General features: G+C 45.0%; 1 protein-coding gene across 1 annotated transcript; it reads right to left on the reverse strand.

Moving 5' to 3' along the window:
- SAMHD1 (SAM and HD domain containing deoxynucleoside triphosphate triphosphohydrolase 1) lies at window positions 1-26,872 on the reverse strand. Its single transcript, XM_021536626.2, has 16 exons — window positions 26,719-26,872; window positions 26,560-26,626; window positions 21,636-21,708; window positions 20,149-20,309; window positions 18,348-18,463; window positions 16,788-16,858; window positions 15,875-16,030; window positions 12,640-12,740; window positions 12,432-12,540; window positions 11,816-11,907; window positions 10,354-10,469; window positions 7,306-7,445; window positions 4,665-4,754; window positions 3,448-3,552; window positions 2,996-3,133; window positions 1-1,898 (listed from the first exon to the last, which is right to left on the reverse strand). Exons 1-16 carry the CDS (start codon window positions 26,870-26,872, stop codon window positions 1,776-1,778), a joined length of 1,812 nt encoding a protein of 603 aa, XP_021392301.2. The 3' UTR covers window positions 1-1,775.
- Window positions 26,873-27,491: the final 619 nt, after the last annotated feature.

Genomic DNA, 27,491 nt, shown 5'->3' on the forward strand with positions numbered 1-27,491 from the left:
TCATTGTTTATAAATTTATTTTTCAGAGAGGCTCAGATGTTGAGAAAATAAATGCTCTCAGAACTTAACATTAAGTATAAACTTTTGGTTTAACATAAAAGATCTTTCCCAAGTATAAAGTGCACAGTTAGAAACAAATTAAAAACAAATCAAGTCAACAAGAACAAAATTATATCAAAATTATACTTGATCTTATGCAGTTAAATGCCTTCGCTCTAAGATATTGTTTCTTGAGGAATAGTAAATTTTTTAAAAGATTTTAAAGAGGTCACAAGCCCTTCTAACCAATTACCTGGTTCACCTGCAGGTCTGAAATACTGTTAGACAGGAGCACCACAGGTTACACCTTCAGACACATGAGCACAGATACATAAGCAGCAGAAGTACATGGCTACTCATTTTCCCTCCCTCTAACAGCACCAGTTCCCAGAATAAAAAGGGCAAAGGAGATATTACAGGGGTTCTGGAGTTCTCTCACAGCACATTCCCACTGGGTTATTTTTCAGGACCTACCCTGGCCACCCACAGCTGAGCCTGAGCCAGAGGTTAAACACCCCTCTCCCCATTCCAGGTATAAAGGCCACAGATTGCTCCAATTCCTGAGCATTACTGAATCTTTTACTTTGTGTTTTTAGTTTTATGGTCAGACTTTTTCGAGCTTTGAGGTTTTATTTAATGAAAGCAGCCTTCCTCTTAGACCTGAGTAAAAGATGAGAGGAAAATGGTCTTCACTTGTCCAGCAGCACAGACATTCAGAACACTCACACCAGTACTACCAGTACAGGAAAACTGTAAGAACCCTCACAGATCCACAAGAGACAGAAAAATAATAGAGGGACAGCCATGAGATCCAGGAGAACAGGGCACAGATACAAGAATGGAGGTATTCCTGATAAGCCTGTCTGCCCAGTACAGTGTAAAGCAGAGCCAAGTGCAGGATGGGCAGAACAGGGCAGAACCCTGCTGGCACTGCCCTCTCTGCACACCTGAGCCCTGGCAAACACCTGGGCAGTTCAGCCTTCCTGCAACCACTCACAGCACTGGCCTTTTGAGCAGTCTTTGCAGGACAGGCAGTAAAAAAGATAACATTCCATGTATCAAAAATACACAGTAAAACAATAAAAGGCTGCATGGCACTTCAATGCATTATTAACTTCAATAAAAATTGTGGTCACTTGCAGCAAGAGGCCTGCACCAGCTTTTTTAAATACCAGAAATTTAATCTTTGATTATCACAAGATTCACCTCTCCCTTCCCATTTTTTTTCCCATGAAATTAATTTTTCTAATTTTGAAGATGCTACCCTTGGTAATTTCTTCTTTACCTCACTGCATTTTCAGAAGCATACTTAATCCCTCTCTTCTTCAGACACTAAGAAAACCCCAACCCTCCCAAAAACCCCATCAAACCTGGGTTGGGATTTTTTCTGCTAAGCCACGCAAGAGCACATTTAAGGAAGGGATCAGGACTAGATGGAGTAGTAAAATCTTGTAATACCAATTAATTGCAATTTTTAAAGTTACTCCTGCTACACAGTGCCAATACATTAAAAAATAAATGAGAACTGAGTTTACTCTGATGTAATAAGTTGTTTCTTAGAAGCCCATCTGGAATATGTACTTTAAGTATCTACATTAAAACATTCTGTATTGCAAAATGCATTCTGCATTTTCTGAGAGTTATTCCAGTCCATCCAATCAGCTTTTAGAAAAGTTGATGCTCAAATTTACTCATCTTCTGAGGAAGCAGACTGAATAGCACCGAAAAGAAGCCTGTTACTCATCAAAAGGAAGCCTTTGTTCGCAGCTGGGTTCTGAGGCTCTCCTGTGTTCATTATCTGTCATCTTATTCCAGGTTTCCTTCATTGGAATTAGATGAGGAGCAACAATATCACCATCCTAGTATTAAAACAGGAAACATTAATTCACTTTTGCTCTCCATTCTAAAACAGAGGAAAAGCAGCTCACTCTCAGGCTGAACTGGAAAAAAATCAATTAAAGGTCCCAGAATCTCTGTAAACCAATAAACACTGGTGACAGTGCATCCCAGGCTGGAAACTGCTGCAGTGAGTGGTGGAGAGACAAAAGTGCCCTGCCTGAGAAAGCATCACCATTGGCAGTCCAGTTCTTCCTAAGTTATTACCAGAAAATCTGGAAGGTCAACTGGCTCTGTCCTGGCCAGTGGTCTACTAACAGAATCATTAGAGTGTTTCCTGTGCCCTCACTACAGCACCTCATTAGCACTGCTGCAATCGACCTGCCCTTGGTGCTGGGATGTGCCTTGCACTGTCTAAAACAAGCAAGGCTGGAGAGCACCTGAGGCAGTGGGGCTCACCCCAGTCACATACAGATGTTAATCTGTGCTTAGGCATTGCCAACACAAACCATCAGCTGCCTAACATCAGAACTGAGCTGATGAGATGCACATTGCTGTGCTCTCCAGCATGCCAGAGCCTGCAAGGTGGATGTGCCTGAACCTGAACAATGTGCTCAGAGGACACAACCACACTCTACAACCAGGGAGAGCTGTTGTTTGATCCATTTGTAAAAAGCCCTTCTAAAATTACCTGCTCTAAAAGACAGATGTCAGAAGAATGACCTTAAGAACGGGCCTTACTTACCCAGTTTTCCATGCCTGCATCCCCACCTAGGAACACTCCTCTCCTGGGTGGCCTCTCGTGTTTGAGGATGCAGGCAGCTCTTTCCCCTACCTGATCTAGTGGAAGGTGTCTCTGCCCATGGCAGGGGTTTGGAACAAGGTGATCTTCAAGGTCCCCTTCCAACCCAAACCATTCTATTATTATCCTATGGTACTTTCAGGTGTCTCCAGCACTACTTCAGTGAAACCAAAGGACCCCCAGATAGGTGCTGTGATAAAACCAGGGGTTAGGTGAGTGGGTGCCTCTGCCTGAATGGCCAACCTGTTAATGCAAAAGCAAGCTTATGGATGAAGATGATGAGCTCTAAACAAGAAATGGAATAAGTGAATTTGTTACCTGTGGTTTGGTGAAATCATTCTGCATACACCACTGAACAAAGTACTGTTTTGCAGCTGAAATAACATGTGGATCCTGACTTTTGTAATAAACCCGGACAACCTGCTCCATAAATATTCTGGGTAAAAGCTTTGAAACCTTTGAAATAAAACAGAAAAAAGCTTTATTATCTCTTGGAATACAGAAGGAAAGCAGTAAGAAGCTCCACTACAACCCATGAGTTTTATCCAAAGCAATTGTGATAGTCCAACTCCTAGTGTATTCCAGTTAAACGCTGTTCATATACAAAGGCTGGTAGAGTTCCAGATTATCACAGTACAACACACACTGAAGATCTGCAAGGCCATGGATCCAACCACCTCTCCAGAAATCCTGCATGAACAACCACACAGGACTGATCACTTCCATCAGAGGTGGTGAAAATGCTTTTCAGAAGGAAAGTAAAAACCTACCTGCTCTTTACTGATTTTGACTGCCTTGGAAGGATCAGCCTTGCAATAGAAGTGAACCTTATCAATTGGATTCTGTTCCTTCATTCCATAATCCATGCTGATAACCTTGTGTGTAAAACAAAGAAAATGGCATTTGTTAATGTTTGTCTTTAGTTTTCTCACAATAAATACAAAAGGCCAAACACACTCCACTCCTGAAAATTACAGTCATCAAATAAAACAGTAATTAACAAATTATTACTTAAAAAACTAATTTGGTATTTGTATTTTCCATCTTTTCTTCCACCCCCTCTTGCTCTGATGCTACCAGGTGGGTATTCGTATTTACAGTGACCAGATCCCAGCTGTGCTCTGAAACATTCCAGTTTCCAGCACTGGAAGTGGACTGGTCCATTGCCAGCCTGGGCCTCCCTAAAACACACAACCTACAGAGGGTGCAGCAGAGCTTACAGTTATAAACATGAGATTTAGACATTGTTTATATTGCCTCGGTACACCAACATTTCTGTGGTCAGCAGGGACCGCTTTCCTACGATTTCAGTTTGTGGGATGGGAAAACCCCAGGCAAATGCTTTAAAACTCAGTGAACTGCTACACTTTGGCCCATGAAGTGAACCTTCAAGGCAAGGGCACTGGAGAAGCAGCTCATGAAGCACTCTGTGGAAAGCCACTCACTCTTCCCAGAATGAACTGAGAACAGGGAGTAAGCTGTGTGATGCCTGCAGACTGCCCCAGCTCTCTCCTCTGTCTCAAGCTCCCTCCCTCCCTCCCTCCCACCACTGCTGGCTGCAGACTGGGCCATGGCAGCAGGTGCTTTGTGCCTGCTAGGCATCAGGAGTGCAACATCTGGAGCCTGGTGGTCACTTTGCCTGTTTTCCTCCCACTGGCCCCACAGGTTTCCAGCCTTCCTGACCCATCCAGTGGTCCCCAGGCTGCTGCCATCTCCACTGCTCCTTGTTGGAGTGAGGACAGTGACAAGAGAGCCCATTTGTCACCAGAAGCAGTGTACAGATGACAGCCCAATGATGCTCCCCACTGCCTGACCCACACCCTCCCACCACAGCAAACCTTCCATGGGAAACTTGTTGCCCTCAGACCCTCAAACTGAACCAGGCCTAGAGTTACAGACACCCTGTGGGTTTGTTCTTTCACCAGGGTACACAAGACCCTCTGTGATTGAGAAGTTTTTACTTGAACCCGCTCTGAGAGGTGTTTACATCAACTATGAAATTCTCAGCCTTTAGCTCCACATCTGGAGGATCCTTCTCTGGCTTGGAATTAGCAATGCTTTCTGCCAGGCTGTTACTCTGAAAGAAACCAAACCAAAGGATTAACTCAGTAACTCAAATTACCTTTATGCACTCTCAGGTCTAGGTCAAGGCAACACAACACATGACACAATATATTTTTAAACCAAAGCTTTCAATCCTTCACAGCTTGACAAGACTCTTGCAGCAATCTGGTTGTTTGAATTACTGTACACCATAGCCATTAGTACAAACCCCAGTTTTTAGAAACAAACCAAACATATGCAAATGAGAAGACCCAAAATCTACCAGTCTGTGAGGGAGGAGCTTTACACCTGATGATGGGGTGGGGGAGAGCAGGAGTGCACCATCCAGAATGCTGAAGCATGAAAGCAGAAAATAAGTACCTTCAGTCAACTGTTGTACCAATACAAATGTGTTGCAATTAAGTTCTCCAAAGCTGAATACTAGACATTTCCACTGAACTTTTTAAATGAAGGGCTGCAGGATCTTATCCTCTAATAAAGCTTTTATATCTGTACAGTAAACATAAAAAAAACCCACAAGAGACAGACAACCACAGAACAGAAAAACCACAAAAAGTACTTTGCTATAGTACTCCGCTAAAGTACTCCACAAAAGCTGAAACCCACAAAGGGGTTTTATTTGGTTTTGGCCCCAAGGAAATATTCCCTGCTGACACTTAGGCTAACGTAAAGCAGAGGAGCATGGTTAGATGGAGTACAGCTGTCCACTGAAATGTGTGAGTCCTCATTTTCAGGGCTGCTGTGTTCTGGGGAAGATGCAAAATTTGAAGCAGTAAGATTTCCTGGGAGCAACTGAGACTCATGGGAGTGCAGCCCGGAGCAGTCTGGAGACTGTTCAGGAGGGAAGGAATTCCACTAGAAGCAGCTGGGTTGTTTTTTGGTTTGTTTGTTTTTTGCTTTTTTTTTTGTGTTTATTTTTCATTGCAGAGATGCAGAGACAGATGAGCAGAAAATCATACGCATTGCCAAACTGAGGCATGTGTGTGGTTTGTGTTAATTTATTGCCTAACTTTGCTTGCATTGTTTTGAAATCCTCTCTGGTTTGCATTAACTGGAAACTCAACCTGAATTTGAGAACTCTGAAGCTGTTTGGGATTTTCCCCTGGCTCTGGCCAGCTTGAAGATCACAGAATTGCTCAGGGCTGGAGCAGCCAGGTCTAGTGGAAATTGTCCCTGTCCATGGCAGGAAGTTGGACTGGATGACCTTTGAAGGTCCTTTCCAACCCAAACCATTCTGTGGTTCTAAACACAACCTTGTGGTGTGTGAAGGAGCAGAGCAGACACAGCTCTGTCTTGTGCAGCTCCCCTGCAGCGCTGGGAGGAGGCTGAGCCTCTGACATTCCTGCCACAGGCACTACAGCAGGAAACATCCTCCCTCAAGCCCTCAGCTGTGCACCCCGAGCTGCAAAGCAGTGGCTGGATATAATTACAGCACCAACAGTGATCCAGTCTCCATTCAAAACAACACCCTGGATACCCCAAGATTCAATGCCTCTGGCTGGACTTTCAAAGTGAGAGCTTTCCTCGCATTAACCAAGCTTCTAAAAGGAACTGTTTAAAGGTGGAACTTACAACATTTGCTCTCACACCTGTCTCCTTATTTGTTGGCCCACCTATCCCAACCTCCTCCTCAGAAGGGCAGAAACTTGACAATCCATGTACAACCATTTCATGTTTGCTTTCACCTATTTCCTCCTGCTTTTGTAATACAGAATCTCTTAACACTTTTTCTTAAACAAAGAACACAAGCAAACTTTCTCTTCAAACAAAAAGATGAACAGCTAGTAGTCCTTTTCTAACCTTATCCTTTAAAAGAGATGAGTTATTTTTATGAAGCCTTTCTAGATACAGACATCCATTTCTGGAAATCAGGAATAGAAAATTTTCACCATTATAGCTGAAATTTGGGGATAAGTAACCGATGATCTGACAACACAGTGTAGCACATTGAAAGAGCTGAACCAGCTGAAGTGAGCTCTAATATATCATTATTCTGAAATAAGACAAGAGGAATTAAACTGCTATCTGCTTTGAAAAGCATTCATGAAAAAGACTGCAAAAAGTACATGTATTCTCATACTTAGTACAGAATTTAACACCAAGAAATTCAGCAGCTATTATTCAGTTTGATATTTATTCTCAAAGCAAAGCACACAAATTACAATTCAAAGCAAACGCATTCCTTATTGTTTTGAAATTTTCATGAGTATCAAATGATGTAATAACCTTTTCAATCAATGGACTGTAAGAGTCTTTTATAAAATTTTCTATTTTTCATAAAAGTTTTCCCTGAAAATAATTCTGCAATAATTCAGCTTCTGAATTTCCACCTGTTGGCATTCTTCTGACTGTTGTAGATAAAACTTTCCCCTATTTCTTATATGTTCCATGGCTCAGCTACTTAAAAGATGGAAGGAAAACTTTTGATTCTATTATTTGAATAGCAAAAAGCAAAAACACCCCAAACCCCGAAACTAAACAAAGCCCACATAAGAGATAAATGGATGTTCAGCAACTTCAAGAACATTTTTATGGGGACAGAACATTTTGCTAAGGGACATTACCTTTATAATTTCCTTCTTTGATTCAGGTCGAGTCTCTCCTAAAAACCTGTATAATTCACGTCGTTCTATTTTACGCAAAATTTCTCGTGCCTCCTCCAGTTCTGGATGACTTGAGTGCAGAATTTCCAGGTAGACAGAGTCTGCCAAAGTTGCATTGATTTTTGTTACGTATGTCACAATCCAGTGTCACAGTAAAATGAACAAACAGGGCCAAAGGTTAAAGCAACCAGAAAAACTACTGGTTCAGGAAAAACACTTTCAGGGAATGACAGAACTAAGACTGACAATGAGAAGTCACAATATTATCTTAATTATCATTAGATTCACAATGGTTGTTGGCAGAAAAGCTATCTCAATTCTCACTCTGGCGACATACTTTGTTATTTCCCTAGAAGTTACTTTCTCCTCTTATTTAGCCAGTCTTGTTTAGCAGACTATCCTGAACTCCATCACTAACTAGCTCAGGCCATAGGTAAAGACTCCATCTTGTAAAAAAATAAAGAATGGCCCTTAAGCCTTCAGGTTTTCTCAGGTTTTGGATGCCAGCATCAAAATCCTCCCTCCTGACTCCACATGACAGTGACACATGTAGCAAGATTCCCACCATCAGCTGGAGCAAGACAGGTTTCTTTTGATGTGGCTTCAGAGCAGAAAGGTTATTTTTGGGTGTCCTAGAGACTGCTGTTGACAGGATGATGCTGGCCTGATTTACACCCTATGACTGCATTCCCTGGCCAGGAACACCTGGGCAGCTTTGACACATGCTGCAAGCACAGCCCTGCAAGAGCTCACCGAGAGCTGCAACCAGCCTGAGGAGCTCCCACAGGGTCCAGAACAATCTCTGAGACATGTACCAAAACACCTTCAACTGATTTAATGGACAAGGTCAACCAAAGCCAGGAACTTCTCCATGAGGAACCACAAACCAGGTCTCTTCAGACAGATAATGCAGGGAAAATAAGAAGCCCATGAACATCTTCCCTGTGCAAAAGCAGCAGTGACAGGGAATGCTTTGCTGTCTCAGCCTTTACTAGAACTAGGATTTACTGCCAAATCAGGAGGGAACACATTAAAAAACAGCCATGGTTCTTCACCCACCATGGAAGAAAGCTAGGGAAACTTCTGCTGAAGAACCTCCCAGAGGTTCATAATTTGTAAAGGTCCATAACTGGACAACTACACAGAAGCATCACTCACCAGGGACTGCCGAAACAACCCTTAGGAGTGTCCAGGTTGCAAGCACTTGTCCTGGATTAAAGGACAGGTGTCTGCCAGAGAAGAATTCTCCGTTGGAAGTGAGGATATTACCCCTTCCCTCCAAATTATTGTAACTTTGAAATTACGGGGCTTTCAGGCAAAGATACGGGCAAAGGAATAGCAGTTCGTTCCTAGCGTGTGTGTGCATAGCCAGGCAAACAAACACCAAGCCCGGCAGCGACAGCGAGCAGAGGCAGAGACCCGGCGCCAGCCTTCTCCCACACACCCGTTCTCAGCGAGGTCAGGTGTTGGAAAGGTCCCAGTTCAGCAGCTGCTCTCATGAGCAGAAGCTCACCACCCTCCCCATAAGCAGAAAGCAGCAAAGGGCAGAACTCTGCTGTGGCAGCAAATTCTCCTCACCCAAAATTTCCCGCTATCTGAGAATGGAAGCAAATTGCACCCTTCCCCCTTCTCCTTGGCTACATCTTTTGTCTCTCTTATTTATTCCCATCTCTTAGGAAACAATTGGAAGAAAATTCCCTGATCGAAAGGAAAAAAAAGGAAAAATCTAACCCTTCACAGCACCAGAGGCAGGAAGGGGGTTTAAGAGGAGGCCATACTTGTCCTTCATGCTTCACTGTACATCTGATGCTGGTACATTCCTCCCATCACTCTCCCTTGCTGTTCAGCCCTCCTTGCTGAACAGATGGTCCCAGCAAGCAGCTCCTTGCTGTGGCAGACTGTGAGAGGCTGGGCACAGCCCTGCTGTCCTTGCCTTGAGCCATGCTCCTCACCAGGTACCACAGGTAAGCAGGTGGTTAGTTACAGCAGGACCCACCAGGCCAGCTGCTCCCCAGGAACAGGTCCAGCACAGGAACAACTTCACCTCAGCCCCTTCCTTTCTGCCCAGCCTTCCATTGCTCAGCAATGCAACACACGTTCCTCAACTACTGCCCCTCAAAGCCAGCCTCCCTTGTCTTGCCCTGAGCAGAAGCACACAATGACAGAGGAGACTCACAGCTCCTCGCCAGAGCAGGAGAAGTGTGGTCAAACTGCATATGGCTGTGGCATATGAAGGACCGCCAGCAGAAGGCCTTTAGCATGACAAAGGCTAAGGCACACAGGATTCTCTGCAACAGTGCCCTTCAGGCCCTGTCACTTCATCCATGGACCAAAGATAGAAGTTCTTCAGTCTCTGTGCTCTAGTGATGGAAACTCAGGAGGGTTGGCTTGGAAGTCCTGGTGAGCTGTAGCTGACAGGTGCTGCAAGAGCTGCCAGTGATCAGGAGCAGCTCTGAGCAGGACCTGCAGCACCCCTGCCCTGCACACACAGAGCTAACCACAGAGCCTTGGAGCAGCAGGGCTGCCTGGCCCCACTGCAGCTCTGAACACAACCTGGGGAACACTGGGGCCCCACAGCACAGACCAGGAGAGGCAGGCAAAGCAGGGCAACTTGAGACCCCACAAGAGCTGTTTGGAACCTGCTTTGGGAATAGCTTCACACCACAACACACATCCAGAACTTCACCTGACAGAGCCACCTGTAGTACCACTTAGAGCTCACTCACATCCCACTTGTGACAAGTGCAACAAACTCGGGGCACGGGCAGGACCTTCTAACACTGTTGAATCTGAACATATGTGGAATAAAAAGTTGGTGCTTCTTTCTCTCTCTCAACATAAAAGTGATTTAAACTAGAAGGTCTTGCTCCCCCTTCTAGCAAGATTTCAGAGCACAAGCATTAGACAGCCCAGGTCTGCCCCACCTTCTGTGCACAAAAGCAGTAAAAACAGCACTTTAACAGGTACTCATGCCCTTTTACTTAAAAAAATAATTCTGAGGCCTCATACCAGTTAGTTTAGTGTAGGCTTCCATGTCCTCCATTGCTGTAGAAATCTGATACACTTTTCCTCCAGAACCTCTTATTTCAAAAAATTTGTCTGCTTTTTGAAAGGCTTCTGTTATCCTAGATTGAGACAAAATTACGATTTTGGGATAATATAGTTTTGAAACACCTCACTAGTCAACAGGCAAAATGCAACAAATTAGTATGTTATAAACAGAAGACAACAGATGAAACTGTATCCCCAGCACACAACAGACACTGATCACTGCAACATCTTGTCTCCATGCTGTCACTGCACATTCCAACAGAGATTCACTGAAGACAGGTTCAGAACAGAATGTAACCTTTAGATGAATGAGCAAATTCACTTTGTTCTGCTTTAGACTGGGTTTAGCACTGCTGAGACAATTGCAGAACCCTGCAAAACAGTGACATGGCCCCTCAGCTGCAGCAAGGTTCCCTCATAGATGACCGTAACTTTTTACAGACTCCTTGCTTCCCAAGTTAGCTGAGAGGGTACAAAGCATTGTAAATGGAAAGTATCACAAACATAGTATTTTCAGATGGATAAAAAACGACATTCTAAAGATGAGGTTCTTCCAAATTTCCATGTACCTTGCTGTCATTTCCAGCTTGGACACTCTTTTGGAAAGGCTGCTATAATTACAGGAAGCCAGGAACTGAGTTTTTCTAAACTAAAAAATATGTTTGACTTGTCATATGTAGGTACTGTCAAACATGAGCATTTTCAGTCTGAGTTTTAGAGGACCCCTAAATCAGGAGCTGAAGTTTATGAAATTAAAGTAATCCAAATTCGTCTTGTACTTTGTAATCCTTAACATTCCTCTTTACCAAACTCAACAGACAGTTACCCAGCAGACAAGACCCTGAAGAAATAATATTTGGGAATACAAGTATTTCTGATTCTCAAGAAAAGTAAAAATAATAATCTTACAGGGAAAATCCTATAGACATCAACAAGAGAGGTAAAACAGCAGGTAGCCAGCTGAGTTGGTCCTGAGCAAATCTTGCATTACATAAACATAAAGCCAGGCCTCAGCTGAGCTACATAAACCCTTTCATGACTTTGTTAATAATCTTGCTGTAGTAACCAGGCAGTTTGAGCTAAGTGGTCTCTAACTTGCAGATAAGGATTTGACTTCAGCTGTCAGCAGTTTAAATGATTTAAGCACACCCTGGTCCTGTGCTTCTTCAAGCCTTTAGTAATTTTTCTCTAATTTAATTTAACGTGGAAGGATGCTTTTGTCCTCCTCTCTTTCTGTTTTTGTTTGTTTTGTTAACCAAAGCCTCTATGACACTCTAAGCTCTAAGTCTTCTCACAAGAATCAGAGGTAGCTTTTATTCTGTATCACACCTTATTGATTTTCTGAATATTCCAAATGGATATGGATTGTTTCAGGAATTTAAATATAAATTTAAAAGGAAGGAAAGGAAAATATACTTGCATTATTTCAATGATGTTGCCAGTCTTATGCTGGTATGCTCTCCGGTGCAGGCAATTCCGGGTGTGGAACATCTCATACAAATTTCCAACTTCCTGAATCAAAAAAACCCTATCAGCATTTTTACTTTTGCCACTGTCTTACTAAGAGAATTAAAACAATCAATCAATTAATCAAATTAGTTGTCTCCTCCCATTCACAGCCTAAAGCAGAATGATTATTCACAATTTCCAGATTTTGAAACTGGCTCAGGTCACCGCAGGAGAGCAGCATGCTGGTAGTGACCCCAGGCAGCCTGGCAGTGAAAAGCACCCTCATCCCTTTAGCAGCTCCTCACCACAGCCACATTCATGTCCTGCCCAGCAGACCTGGAGCAGGATTACACAGATCTGATGGGTCTGCAGAGTCACCCCTGACAGGACCTGCCACAAATCCTTTCAAACAGTGGTTTGTTCTGTCCCTCCCCCAAACAGCAGCTTCTGAGAAAAACTTTCAGAGTAGCAAATACTTCTCTCCCTTTTGGGCTAAGGGAGCATGCAGCAGGACCCCCAGCACAGGGTGCAGCTCCCCTGTGTGCCCCCGGGTGCTCTGACCCCCCTGGGCTCCCCACACTGCTCACCTTGTCACGGGTGCAGATGTGCTTCTGGTTTTCCACTTCACAGACCCGAGTGAAGACAAGCAATCGCTTATAGTCAAAATTATTTGGGATTCCCAGGTGATGACAATCCCTAGAAAATATTCCACCGAGTGTTTAACGATATGATAATTTTTGTACATACAGCAGCATTTTGTCAATAGGAATTCATAATAAAATGTAAGATTTGTACCTTGCAAAATAATCCCACTTGTCAACATCAATGCCATTTTTTTTATTTGCTACAATCTCATAGAGGAAACTTTTCTCCTTTGGTCGACCACGGTAGGGCCACTGACAGGGGAGAAAGAAAGAAAACCATCAGAAACAACAAGAAATTAAAGTATACCAACAATGTCAGACAGCTTTTTAAAGACAGTGGGAATACACCTTGACTTTGCTTGTGATAAACATCCAACACTGAGGTAAGTGAAGAACACAAAGACAAGGAAAGAACTTCCAGAAGCTATCAGGCATTAGAAATCCAGAACAGGGCCTAAGTGCCTGTCTTCTCAGAATCTCAAGAAGAATAAAACCCATGAACACAAGGCCCAATACTCTACTAAAAGAAAGCCCGCAGCTTTGAAATGAAAAAACAAAAAGAAGGAACATACCAACAAAGAGGGGAAATTTTGCAATTATTTCATTTTCAGGGAACTAAATACACAAATATGTCCTGAAAATCTTCTGTAACCCACAACTTCATAGAACAGTTTAAAAACATGTACCTAGAAGTTTTAAGAAAAACTTTTTGAATATTCAGCTACTTAAAACTTCTGTCTCACAAGGATCAATTCAGCCATAAGGTAAACAGGAAATGAACACTAAAATAGTAAGATACAAGGTGCACATTTTCTTGAAAACATAAAGATCCTTCACCTAAAAAAATGCCACAAAGTGGCCCTGAAATTCTGAAAGTGGAAAGCATTGTATGCAAACATGGCTTCCATGTTACCTGTACTACAGAAATACTAAAACTGATGTGAATAGCAACAGAAACACATGCCAGCAGCAGGATGCAAGCACATCATGGATAAAAATACCAGGATCACAAAGCTGTGCTAATGGGACATGTTCAGGACACTGTTTATGTCTGGTGCCTGAACACCCATTGTCCATAACATGACAGATGCCTGCACCACAGTGCACAGCCTGCCAGTGCAATCTGCTGCCTAACACCAGGAAGATGATGCCATGTATCATGTGTGGCACTCCTCTTCCTGGAATCCTGAAGCAGGCAGTGAGGGAAGACAAGCACACAATCAATATGACTGATAGCAAGCTCTGATTTATTGAAAGATCCAGTCAGCTTATATAGGGTTTTCTACAAGCACAGTCAGCAGCAACCTCTCAATGGTTGTTTTACAAAGGTCTTTGTTTTATTTCTCCTACGTGCAGTTACAGCTGTAGCTAAGTTTCTCAAGCCAAGTTCTCATCTCTAAGTCACGTCTTCTAGTACATCTCATCTTCTCTGGGTATATCTTGTCTTACAGTCTGTTCTTGTACAAGCATATCTTCAAGGATATGCTTGTCGTTATTATCTCATTCCCAGACCTTGTCCAGTGTGCAGTTTCCCAGGCCTAGACACAGAGCCTGTTTCCCAAGCTCTGTTCCCAGGTCAGACACAGCCTGATTCTAGGGTCTTAAACAGATGATTGCTGTAAAGGATATTCCATTGATCCATGGCCCTGTTCCAACAGCCATTCTCCAACAGAATCCTGCTGGAAAACAGGCACAGAATCCAAACAAGGCAAACCAAACACGGGTAAAGAACCTGGCACAAGATCAATGCTAGTGGCAGGCACCAAGATTCATGTGCAAACAAGCCCAGTGGGATAAAAATCAGCTTGTGGATTTTGTAAATGGATGTCCTCTTTCTATAGAATCTCAGACTCAATTTCACCATGCCAAGGTCCTTGTATTTGCCATGGGATTGCTACCCACTCCTGCAGCAGAAAATAAGAAAATACCAGGCAAGTGTGAACATCTGTGGGTTACTTGTTTGGCACTACCTATAAATTCTGATTAGGACCAGATTGTCCTGACAGATCTCCCACTGACTTCAGCTGCTACCAGTTCTTTATACTGGTAGCAACTGGTGGCAACTGAATGAGTGTCCTGGAAGAGATGACAAAAGCTGTAAAGTGTAAAACGAGGTCTTTCATAGAGTTGCAATGATTAACCACTGCCATCTCTTATTGCTTGCCTCTTGAGGCAACCCATTTCTTCAAATCTTATCCCTGCCTCTATGCTTGCCAGTGCAATAAATCCAAGCATTTTGCTGCTGTTATGAAAGCTGCTGTGGCTCTGGCACTTGGGCCAAGCTTGGATTGCTCACTGCCTTGTTGCTGCCAGTGCTCAGTTTTGTTATCCAGATTGGGGAAGGCCTCCTTTACTCTAGGCCAAGCCCCCATAGATCACTCAGCTGCTCCTCATCATACTTGCGTTCCACACCCTTCCCCAGCTCTACTCCCCTTCTCCATCGCACCTCAGCATCTTTCTTCAAGTGAGGAGCCCAAAATGGAATGTAGAGTTTGAGTTGTGGCCTCAGCAGTGCCCAGCACAGGGGCACTGTCACTGTCCTGGTCCTGCTGGACATGCTATGGCTGGTACAGGCCATGTGCCATTGTCCTCTTGCCCACCTGGGCACATCTGGCTCATTTTCAGTCACTGTCAACCAAACTGCACCTCTCTTCTGCCTAGCCAACTTCCAGCTGCCCTGATCCCAGCCTGTAGCAGGACCCAACATCTGGCATTGTGGAACCTCATGCAATTGGCCCAGGCACATTGATCCAACCTGTCCAGATCCCTCCTTCCTGAGGGATCCTTCCCTCCTTCCCTAGAGCCTTCCTGCCCTCCAATTGAGCATGACCTGCATTTCCTAAACCCAGGCTGGCTGGGCCTGGTTCTCTGCTTGTCCTGTACGTGCTGCATGATGGCACTCAGGGTGATCTGCTCTGTGACCTTCCCTAGCACCAAGGTCAGGCTGACAGCCCTGTAGTTCCCTGGATCATCCTGACCCTTGGACATGGAGTCACATTGCTGATTTCCAGTCAACTGGGACCACCCAAGACAGCGGGTAAATGATGAAAAATACCTTGGTGAGCACTTCTTCCAAATCCTTCCATCCAAGTACCCTTGAGTGGATCCCAGTCATCTGTTAGGTTCCCTAAATACAAGTAACTTTCTACAGCTTTCCTCTGATCTAGAGGCTTTAGGGTAAGAATTGTTGGGGAGCTGTAAGCACATTAACATATCTGCCAGCACTGTAAGAAATAAGCACAAAACTCCTCCAGCATCAGTTGTGACAAGATTCCCAGAACTTCATGGAGCGAGAAGTAACATTTAGCAGAAGCCAACGTTATCTGTTCTTTCAGCGAAATGAAGACATTTCTTGGGATAACCACAGGAGCAATACACTGACTCACCGATTTCACACAGGCAGTTTCATCTATAGGCCCTCCTATTTGTTCCTTGATGAACAACATATCTTCTTCCAGGTTAAGATCATAGGACTTCATGACTTCTTCTAGTTTATTGGAAGTGATCAAGTGCTCAAACATTTGAACAGAAGAAGTTTCATGCTGTGAAAACAACCCATCCAAATACTATATTACATAGTTTAAGCATCTTTCCTGCAGTTTCACAGCTTTACTCCCAGTCACCAGCACTGCCTAGCAGGGCACATGGGCAGACTGGTGTGAAGTGCAGCAGCTGGGTGCTTTCCTAGTCATTTTCAATTAAACAGAACAGGAAATCACCTGGTCTACAGAGTCCAGAAACACAGAGAGCTGTTAATTCTGTGTGTTGACAAACAGCAGCAAGGCAGTTAAAATACTAAAAGACAAAAAAATCAATTTTGCTGTGTAAAGGATTAACCAGTTTACGCATCTGATTTTGCTAAAAAATTACAAGCAGAGAGAGCCCTGAAAGGGCTGTGTTGCATTTCATTCACAGCAAACAACTGCTGAAACTCTGTTCAAAATTTTGGAAATTTTGAACTCTAAACACTATTTAATATCCTGTCCTTGGACTAAACATAATGGAAAGCAAACTGCCAGTTAGTATTTTGCAAATGCAAAATAAATTCTGTAGAAAGCTCTCAACACGCATTTTAAGGCACAATGCTGGCCAAAATGATCAGTGTGGCCCTAACAAGGATATCATCACAAGATTAGGAAACAACATTCTGGTTGTCATTTAAGCCATCAAAATCATGCAACAATGTAAGGCCAGATGACCACTATAGCCTCACAAGCACTGAGACTCTTTTAAGATTAATTATTATGTCTCTAAAATAATTTCAGGTTTGTCTTTTTATTTTAATAGTGAGAAGCCTACCTTCCAATCCAAATCTGGACGAGTGAGTGGAATAAATCTTCCATCAAACATGTGTGAAAATGGCCCATGACCTTAAATATAAAGATTACACAGCCTGAGACATAGTTGTCAGCAAAAAGTTCTTGAGCAAGCTTAGGATCTGAATTGTCCTGAATTTGACTTTTCTTGACACGTCACAGAATCTGGTTTGGGCTGGAACAGACATTAAAGGTTATCTCATTCAGACTCCTGCCATGGGCAGGGACACCTTCCACTAGCCCAGACTGCTCCAAGTCCTGTCCAACCTGGCCTTGAAGACTTACAGGGATGGGGGGGCCACAGCTTCTTTGGGCAACCTGTGCCAGAGCTTCCCCATTCTCACAGGGAAGAATTTCTTCCCAATATCTCATCCAGCCTGCCTTCTGCCAGTGGGAAGCTATTCCTTCTTGTCCTGTCATGCCAAGCCCTCGTCCAAAGTCCCTCTGAGCTCTCCTGAAACCCATTTTATGTGGTCTAAGGCTTTCCTGGAGCCTTCTCTCCTCCAGGCTGAGCAATCCCAGCCCTCCCAGCCTGGCTCCAGAGCAGAGGGGTTCCAGCCCTTTGAGTGTCTCCAAGGCTTTGGGGCAATTACGGGGTGTATAAGTAGCACCCCATCCTTATGTTGGCGCCCAGGGCTGGTGGCAGCTCTGCAGGTGGGCTGTCACCTGAGCAAGGCAGAGAGGCAGAATCACCCCCCACCTCTGCCCATGCCGGGGATCAGTTCAGCACATGGGGGATTCTGGGCTGCCTCTGGTCCTGTCTTACCCACCAAAGCCCCCAAGTTCTCCTGAGGGCTGCTCTCAATCCACTCTCTGCCCCTCCAGGTCCCTCAGGATGCCCCATCCCCTCCCTCCAGCATGTGACCCCACCTCACAGCTTGGTGCTGCTGGCAAACTGCCCAAGGGTGCAGCAATCCCACTGTCCCCATCACCAACAGAGATATCCAACAGCGCAGGCCCCCCCACTGGGCTCAACCTGGACATCAAGCCTGTAACCACCACTCTGAATGCAACCATCCAGATAATTCCTTCCCTATCATCTGTGAGGTAGACTCGGGTATAATAAGTACACTTTCTTAAGATACTTCAAGTACTACTGCACTTAATAGCCAGTTCCAGCACCTACATCACAGGCAAGTAGTGCAGCAACACTGAGAATATTAAATTACTCTGTGTCAGCTCTGAAGAAAAGAACTAGCTATGAAATAAATGTTACAATTTTTGAAAGGAACACTAATTTTCATTCTGAAATGTTTAAAGAGACCTGAAGAAATCACAGAAGTAAGTGGACACTTCAGCCACTGAGGGCAGAATTCTAAGCACCATTTGGAAATGGGAAAAAACACCAGCTAAGCATGGCTACAGATTCAGGTGGAACTGTCTCCACAGATGTACTCCAGACCAAACAGAACAGATAAAACCTGTCTTGGAATATGGCCATGCACTGAGCAGCCCAAAACATCTCACATGTTCTGACTTCACAGCCAGCTTTTCATCTTGGTTAGCTTTCCAAGAGCAACAACCCATCTCAGATGTTCCTTACCCAAATCGTGACAAAGCCCAGCAATTTCTACACAGAGGATGTCTCGTTGGGTTATATCCAGTTCTGGTTGTCTCTCCTTCAGTGTACGAACCAGACATCCTGCAAGGTAGCCAACCCTGTTACATGAGGAAAAGAAACAAATATAGCATTAGTTTAGGATGAACAGAAGAACAGAAGCTCCCCTGTTCTGCTTTGCTCCATTAAGTCACAGCCCTTGTCTGAGAGGCAGCATACAAGGAATACCCAAACCCTGACATGGGAGAGAATCACAAACTGCTTCCTGTAGCAGAGTTTTAGTCCTTTGAAAGCAAAAAAGCATGGGATACCATGCCCAAAACACAGAGATTCTACAGCATCCTGCAGTTTTTCATAACACGCAACCCCACAATAGCTTTGTAAGGGAACAGCAGTACACCACTGACAGTGAGAATCTTGTAGTACCTCAGCTTACACTGAATCCTTGAATTCCAGTCAGGGCAAATTGCAAAGATCCACAACAGTCACCAAAGTATTTGGTGCTTTTTCAAGCTGCTGCTTTAATAATAGCTCATGGCAATTATTTCTCTCTTCTCATTCATTTTAAGATTTGAGATTTGATTTAATTGAATGGGCACAAAACCAGCAGGAGCAAATATATGGGACATAGTTCCATAAACTGTGTATTATAACCTCTGCACGAACTTCTTTTTCTATTTGCCACAACAGTTCCCCTTTAGTACAGTTTAAAGCAAGACAAGGCTTTCTATGACAAGGTAATATGTTTCATTAGTCCAAATTTCACCATTTGATGGCTTTTTACTAGACTAATAAGCACATGAAGCTCACTTCTTCTATTTGTAACACTGTAGAAATCTTTGAAATTATATACAAGTGGAGAACAACTATCCTAAATTTAACTCAATAGATCAATGGAACTGTTCAAAAGAAAAGTTGCTGATAGAACTGGAGTTTTCAAACTTCTGTTGTGAAAACTGTTTATTTTCAACCACATTTCTGTCTTTTTGGTTTACCAGATGCAATCAATCCAGGCTGCCTCATTCATCTGACCCTTTTGCAAACCGCCATTTGAATCTCGTTATAAGTAAGATTTACTCCACAATATTTCAGCACCAACAAAAGCAACTTTAGGCTGGCCAGATCACCTGAATAAAAATCACTTACAAGCTTAATTTCACTGCCGCTTGAGATATACCCTTAAAACAAGCTCAAATTTGTCATTCATCAGCTTTCCTGAGGAGTCTGAATGATCTAGCAACATTCTATGAATCCTTGCATCCATCATATTTCTGCTTAATGGAATGACAGCTATCAGCCTGACAACTTGCCACGGATTGCGTGAAGTACATCTACCTACAAAGGCGACCATTATAGATCAAATGGATTTTGGATGTGCTGGATGATGTGTATTATAACCGTTTGGCAGATCCTAAGAGTAGCCCCGGTACACTTACTAAGTTTATGCTTTAAAACTTTTATTTTGGCTGGGGGAACATTAAAGCATTTAGCTTTTAGCTAACATTATTCTTAGAATAATAAAGGATAAGGAACACACTCTAACATTGATCCATCTTGGTTTGTTTATCTGTGTTTATTAAAACAAGTTCAAGGGAACAGCCCACAATCACATGGGATATACAGGAACAGCTGAGACCAGAAACACCCTCCCAGCAGTTTTCACCAATGCTCAGACAGCAGTGCTCCTTAGCTGGCACTACACAGCAGCAGAACCAAATTTGAGGATATCCAGATGCCAAAGATGCGTGTGCCAGAACCACCAGATGTGCCAGAACCACCATCTTACCCCAGAGAGTGTTCAAAGCGGTTGTGAGAGGCTCCTGGAAAAACAAAGTACGTGCCACCCAGCTGTTTGATATACCGGAGGCGCTGGAACTGAGGGGTATCGATGATCCGAACAAGCAGAGGATGCAATTCAATGTGCCCATGAATAGGATCATTAAAAACCTACAGAAGCAAGGAAAAAAAAAACAAAAACAAAAACCACAACATTTAAAATTTGACATCAAACAGAAACTGGCACCAAGGTAAAGATTATCTAGAATGGTCAGGTATGTGGTTGAAAAGACTGTTCATCTTCTGTAAAACAGACATATTCTGCCAACCCTATATCAAGATTATCACAGAATCATAGGATGGCTGGGGTTGGACGGGACCTTAAAGATCATCTTGTTCCAACATACTATTATGGGCAGGGACACCTTCCACTAGACCAGGGTGCTTCAAGCCCTGTCCAATCTGACCTTGAACACTTCCAGGCATCCTCAACCTCTCTGTGCAACCAAATTTATCTTGGAGAACTACTAAAGCTTGACACCAAAAAGATAAAACTGCCTATTTCACATAGCAGAGGAAGTCAAAATGCCTAAAAATGTTATCTCCAACTGCACAATTCCAAAATATAACATGTGTGAAAACTGCTGTCTTTATTAATCTCCCATTCCAATTAATGCAATGCATGTCTGAGATATCCAATAAAAGTGTTTGGCTTGATACTGTTCAAGCGTTTAAAATCAAATGCAATATTGCTGGGTGGAAATTATACTTTTGATTGATACTTTTGTCTTAAAAAAAAAATATAAACCCCTAAGATGACCAAAATATGAAATAAGTACTTCCTGATAAGCACATATTTTTAGAGACATCTCAGTAACTACAGGGACTCAAGTAGAGAAGGTAAACACATTTAATCTTTGCTGTTAAACTGCAGGAAAACCATTCAATCACACACATATCTTGGTTAAATACTGAGACAAATAAGGTTTTCCTGTGCTCTCTACCCTTGGTCACTGAGCTGGGAGGGCTCTAGCAGATATGCAGACTACTACAGAACATGGACAGTCCTGGTCCCAGTTAAAGCAACACACACCACTGGAAGAAACAGCTGGACACAGGAAACAGTGAAAGCAGGGAGGAGTCTGTTAACTCACATCTGTGGAAAAACTAGTAAAATAAACCAAGGGGAGACTCTACACAGAGGGATGTGAAAGGGAGCTTCTCCAACACATATCAAACAGCTCTTCTGCTCATTTAATCCCTCACAACCTGCCGATGCCCACTGAAAGCTTCCACACAATGATTCTAGTATTTCTTCTAGTTAATGTGGTTTTTCACAGACCACCACTACCCAAGGGCCCAGAGTTTGCTGCTGTGCAAAGGAAAGGCACCAGCTGGCAGGACCAAGCCAAGAGGGGGAAGGCAGACAAGGGGAGCAGAGCCTTGTGCAGGGCTTGGGGCAGGATCTGGCCATGGTGTCCCCACAGCATGAATTACCTTCATCACCTCCATGTGCTGCTGTTGTAGCTGTGTCAGGCACGCCAGCACTTCCAGTCGCTCAGCTGGGCAGCTAGGAAGGAAAAAGAGATGCTAAGAGCAAAGTCTGCAGTGCATGTCCCTTTACAATTTGCAGTACATATAGAATTACTTATGCAAGTTCACATTACTTTGATATTCCTTGATGGAAGAAGACTGCAACTTTTCCAGAAAAAAATTGAAAGCATTTAGCCTTCTAAAATCAAGTATAGAAGGAAGGAAACAAATAGCTACAGAATATGTCTGTAGAGCAGTGTAAGTGCTTCTGCCACTTACACAGAACTGAGAAATAAAACCACCAAGAAACTGATTAAAAGAATTGTGTAAGCTACACCTGGAGTCCTTTAAACTTATTGAGATGCTGCATATTGCTTTCCCAAAACTGACATTTTTTAAGGATGCAAAACTTCCTTAAACTAAAATGTCAGAGTCCCAACTAATTATTTTTATAAGAATTTCTTGTAGTTAGTCAACTGTCTATTAAAAGTTTAATTTTGTCAAATTAACTTGAATTTTACATAAATTAATTTCAACTATAGCAGCAAAACCACTGCAGTTTTAAAAATGTTCTAGTTTTGTTGAGACTGATTCTTCTATTTTGCAAAGATTTTTTGCTGTCATTTTTAATAAATTATTAAAGGTCCCTTTCACAACACACAGCTAAACATCCCGTGCAGATACTCTACTGTAGCCATAGCAGTCTAAGAGCACAGGTGGGACAAGTCCAGAGAGAGGTAATATACTCTATCACACCTACTTTTACTAACTCTGTCTGCAAACCTTGCCCTTGAGGTAAATGGTTTCAGCCTCACTATGAAAGCAAACACTATAATGAGAAAATACATTTTCTCCAGCAGTTAACCACCGAGATCAGTTTGATATCAGCCTTTCAACATAAAATTTAACAGAAAATAAGACTATAAAGTGCCAACTATTAGGAAGAAGTACTGCTTGATGCACTGTGTAGTCTCATCCAAATAATTTAATAACCCACAATCCCTAAAATATTAAAGGCATGTGAGGTTTGAGCTGTTGGTGAGCAGTGTTCCTTCTCAGCCACTTGGTATTGCTTTCTCTAACAGGAAGCTCTTGGGCTGTAGCTGCTGCTCAGACTGTCACAAGGCAGTGCTGGAGCATCTCTCCTATGCAGACAGGCTGAGAGAGCTGGGGCTCTTCAGCCTGGAGAAGGGAAGTCTGCAAGGAGACCTCACTGAAGCCTTTCAATACCTTAAGGAGACCTATAAAAAGGAAGGAGAGGGAATTCTTATAAGAGCAGATACTGTCAGGACAAGGGGCAATGGTTTTAAACTAACAGAGGGCGGGGTCAGATTGGATATTAGGAAAAAACTGTTCCCTGTGAGGGTGCTGAGGTTCTGGTACAGGTTGCCCAGAGCAGCTGGGCACCCCGTCCCTGGAAGTGCCCAAGGCCAGGTTGGACAGGGCTTGGAGCAGCCTGGGATAGCAGAAAGCATCCCTGTCTATGGCAGGGTTCTAAATGGGGTTGATCAATAACCCAAATTTCCTTGTGAAATTAATTTCATTCCACAATTCTAAGATTAAAAGCTCTCTTGCTGATGTGCAGACCAGCATGTGTTCCATGACACAATTCTGAGGGCAATGAAATCAACACTGTGACCAGCAGCTACTAAACTAATATAATGAATGCCTTTAACAACTTATTTTTCACATAGAATCACAGAATTAACCACGTTGGAAAAGACCTTTGAGATCATCAAGTCCAACCTATGACCTAACATCACCTTATCAAGTAAACCATGACACTAAGTGACACATCCAATCTTTTTTTAAATACCTCCATCAATGATGATTCCTCCACCTCCCTCCTGAGTGGCCCATCCCAATGCCCAATCACTCCTTCTGTTAAGGATTTTTTCCTAATGTCTAGCCTAAACTCACCCTGGCGCAGCTTAAGATTGTGTCCTCTTGTCCTGTCACTTGTTGCCTTGTAGAAGGTACCTCCTTTCAAGTAGTAGAGAGTGGTAAGGTCTCCCCGGAGCCTCTTCTCCAGGCCAAACAACCCCAGCTCCCTCAGCTATTCCTCATAAGGTTTGAGTTCCAGACCCTTCACCAGCCTTGCTGCCCATCTCTGGACATTCTCCAGCATCTCAACATCCTTCCTTAAACCAGGGGACCCAGAACTGGTCACAAGACTCAAGGCATGGCCCAACCAGCACAGGGGAAGAATCACTTCCTTAGTTCTGCTGGCCACACTATTTGTATTTTAATATGATCTGTTCAGATATGTCATCTGGCAACCCTTTGTGACCCACACTGGGCTCCAAGGAGGATGGTCATGGATTAATCCCAGACAGGAACTCAGTCTCACACAGCTGCTCACTGCTCTGGTGGGATGGGGAGGAGAATCAGGAAAAGGTTAGACCCTGCATGCTGGATACTGCTGTGACCAATTGCCTGGATGCCCCACCTTCCCTCCTCTTTATCCTCCTTTAGATAGAAAACAACTGCAGGACATTTTTCACCTGAAGTCTAAAAGGCCAGACCCTCCTAAGTAAGACAAATCCTGTTAACAGAGGAAACTGTAGTTTTCCAGGGCTCTACAGACAGATTTACTCCAACAGCCAAAACAGCATTACTGATGGCTGCTTGGAAATGGTGACAACTGGCACTTCCTCATCCACTCCCCTCCCTGCTTTGTCCACACCCTCCTTCAGCCACAGGTCACAAGGACGAGAAAACCCACTCATCATCTGTGTTCAGTACACAGCACTCTGCACACCACATGAAACATCCACTGCCAGCAACATGAGAACTCCTGGGAAACTCACTGCGCTGCCTCCAGACACCAGTGGCCCAAGCTCTCCCCTCTGAACATCCAGGAACCCAGGGAACTAAAGACATGCATTCATTAGTGGCCTGTCACAGAGAAATGATCAAACTTACTGCAGGACAGTGTGCAGTGGACAGCAAAAGAGTTGTTCTTAGTGCAAACTTAGAGATGTTTACTAAAAGCTGAATGCTCGAGCAATTTCTCATGCAACTCTTAACAGTTCAAGCTTAATAAGAACAAGATGTTGGATCTCACAGAAGGAAACTTATACTAAGTTAACAATATCTTATAAAAAGAAAACCCACAACCCACCTGTAAACCATCACCATCTGCTCTTGACATCAACTGAGAGCTCTCCACAGCCCTGTGCCCCCATCACCTGTATCCCATGCTGAGGGACCCCTGGCTACCCCATCCTGCTGCCCATGACAGTCTCTGACTCCCCAGACCGGCTGCACATGTCCAGTGTGTCCTGGACACCTGATGCTCCTTTCCTGGTAGAAGCAACCAGCCTCCCGGCAAGTCCTAAATAAAACTAGATACCAGCTCGTCATTTCAGTCAGGCAATTACCTGGTACTTCAGCAATAAACAAAGCTTTCAGCTGCCTTCCATGACATCACAGCATTTCTATCTGCACACTTCAAGCTGCTGCAGTTAAACCCCTCTTCCACAAAAAGAGAAACCAAAAATACCTTAAGGATTCCAGCAGGTCTTACCTTGTCCAAAGGACAGCACTTCTGCCTTGTTCTACTGCGTCACAGCAGGCTTTTATTGTCTTCTAATACTCATGCCAAGATACCCGCCCTTTCCCACTCCTCCTTTGCATGCTGATGTCTCAATAAAACAGTGGAAGAGCCCTTCACCCCCAGTACGAGCCTTCAGCCAAGGAGCCAACACCAAAGTGCTCTAACCCACAGCAGAAAGCACAGCTCTGCACTTGTGTGCACCTGCCAGATCACACACCCCAGCATACCTCAGCACCATCAACCACAACATCAGCAAGCAGCTGGAGCCAGCACGTGTGTTTTGAAACAAATTTGAAGGAAACGGTATAAACAAGGTAAACAAAGGAATAAAGCAAAGACATTGCAAGATCAAAAACCACCAGGAAGTATGTGGTGAGCAAGCAGGCTCACATCCCAGTAGAGGGGAAGAAGAGAGGATCCCCAGTAGGGCAGAGAAGGGGCAAAAGGGCCTTTCCAACACACAGAATAGCAGGACAGATTCATACTCTCTCTGTCCCAGAAAAGTAAGAAACTATATTCATCACCAGAAAGATAAAAGGGTTTTGGGACCAGTCATCCCACACTGCTGGGAATAATGCTTTATACACTTTAGAACAGCACCCAGTGTCCCTGTATTCGTGGCAGGTGACCACTACCAGCCAGACTGCCTGCTCCGAACTGCTCAGGGTGGTGCGGGCTCACGGCAGCAAGGACTCTCACACACAGGCCCCTATTCTGCCAGGACACACTACAACGCTTGTGTTTCCACAGCAGCCCACGCTCCTGTTGGCACAACAGAGAGCCAGGTGCCGGCAGCTGCTGCAAGGCTGACCTGTCCAATGCCCTGGATTTCTCCAAGGGAGACGGGTGACACTCGGCCTCTCCTGAGCAGCACCTCCGCTCTGTCAAACATCGGGGCTGCTGTCGTTCCTGGAGTTGGAGAAGCAGCAAGTTCAGGCAGAAAAGTAAGTTCCCATCACAACCCTTGGAGTTCACTCCTCTGTTCCCAGCAACACTCCAAAAGCTCACTGTGCTACCCAGTGAATTTTCATTGAACCTTGCTAAAGGATCGAGGATTTTTGCTTATCACGGTTATTTGGGCAGCGAGCGCCCGCGCCATGGTTGTGCCGGGATCAGCAGGGAATGGGAACTGCTCCGAGGGTCCGGGATCAGCCCATCGAGCCCGTTCCCTCGCGTTCCCCCCGCGCAGTTCCGCTCGAGGCGTTTGGGGCGGCCGCGGCCTAGAGCCGCGCCGAGCCGGGCCATGCGCGTGTACAGCCGCTCCCTGCGGGCCCGGCCGCCGCCGCGGCCCCAGGGCCTCGGCCCCCCTTCCCCGCGGGCGGCGCTCACCAGATGCGGATGAGCTCGGGAGCGCAGGCCGGCAGGTCCAGCAGCATCCTCCCGGTGACCCCGCTCTCTGCGGGAGCAAGAGAAGCGTCAGCGCCGGCGGCCGCGCCACGCGGCCATGGCCCCGGCTCCGGCCCCGACCCCGGCCCCGGCCCGCCGTACCTCGGAAGCGGCGCAGCAGGCTGGGATCGCCCACGCCGCAGCGGGCGAGGTGCTGGCAGAGCCGCTCCGTGTCCCACAGCCGCGGGTCGCCGCCGGCGCCGCGGGGCCCCTCGCAGCGCGCGCGCTTGGCGGGCCCGCCCGCCGGGCTGCCCATCCCGCACCGCCACCGCGCAGGCGCCGGCGGCCCGGGGGTCCGGCGCGCGGTGACGTCACGGCCGCGCGGCCCTCAGCCGGGCCCGGCGGGAGCCGCGGCCCGCGGGGCGGCGCGGCCCCGCTGCGGCCCGCCGGTGCGCGTGCGCGGCGACCCTGCTCTAGGGGATGCACGCGGACTGCCTGGAGCCCTGCGCCGGCACTGCCCGGCCGTCATCCCAAATCCTGGCCATCATCGCAAGCACCACCTGCCACGGACTGCTCCCAAAAGAAGTGCCAGAGCACTGCTGCCTTCAAACAGCAGCGCTGAATCTGAACTCGTTCAAGATCTCATTCGCATGGGCATCATGGGCCATGGGAACAGCCTCACCATAGCTGCCAGGTGCCCCTTTGCTCCCAGCCACGGTAACGGACATCGCAGCCATCCCAGCCAAAGACACATGGGCTGGTTTTTACGTATTTCGTTCTCATGTAATTTCCCAATATCCATGAAAACAGCTCAGCTGCCCAAGGCCTCTTGAGTGCCATGAAGGCCGCAGAAGGGGCCTAAAACTTTGGCTCCCCATTACAGACCCCACAGAGCAAGGCTGGGAATATCTCTGCTGCCTTGATCCACCCCAACA

This window comes from Lonchura striata, chromosome 17, assembly GCF_046129695.1.
Source record: "Lonchura striata isolate bLonStr1 chromosome 17, bLonStr1.mat, whole genome shotgun sequence".
In the NCBI taxonomy this organism is placed as follows: domain Eukaryota; kingdom Metazoa; phylum Chordata; class Aves; order Passeriformes; family Estrildidae; genus Lonchura; species Lonchura striata.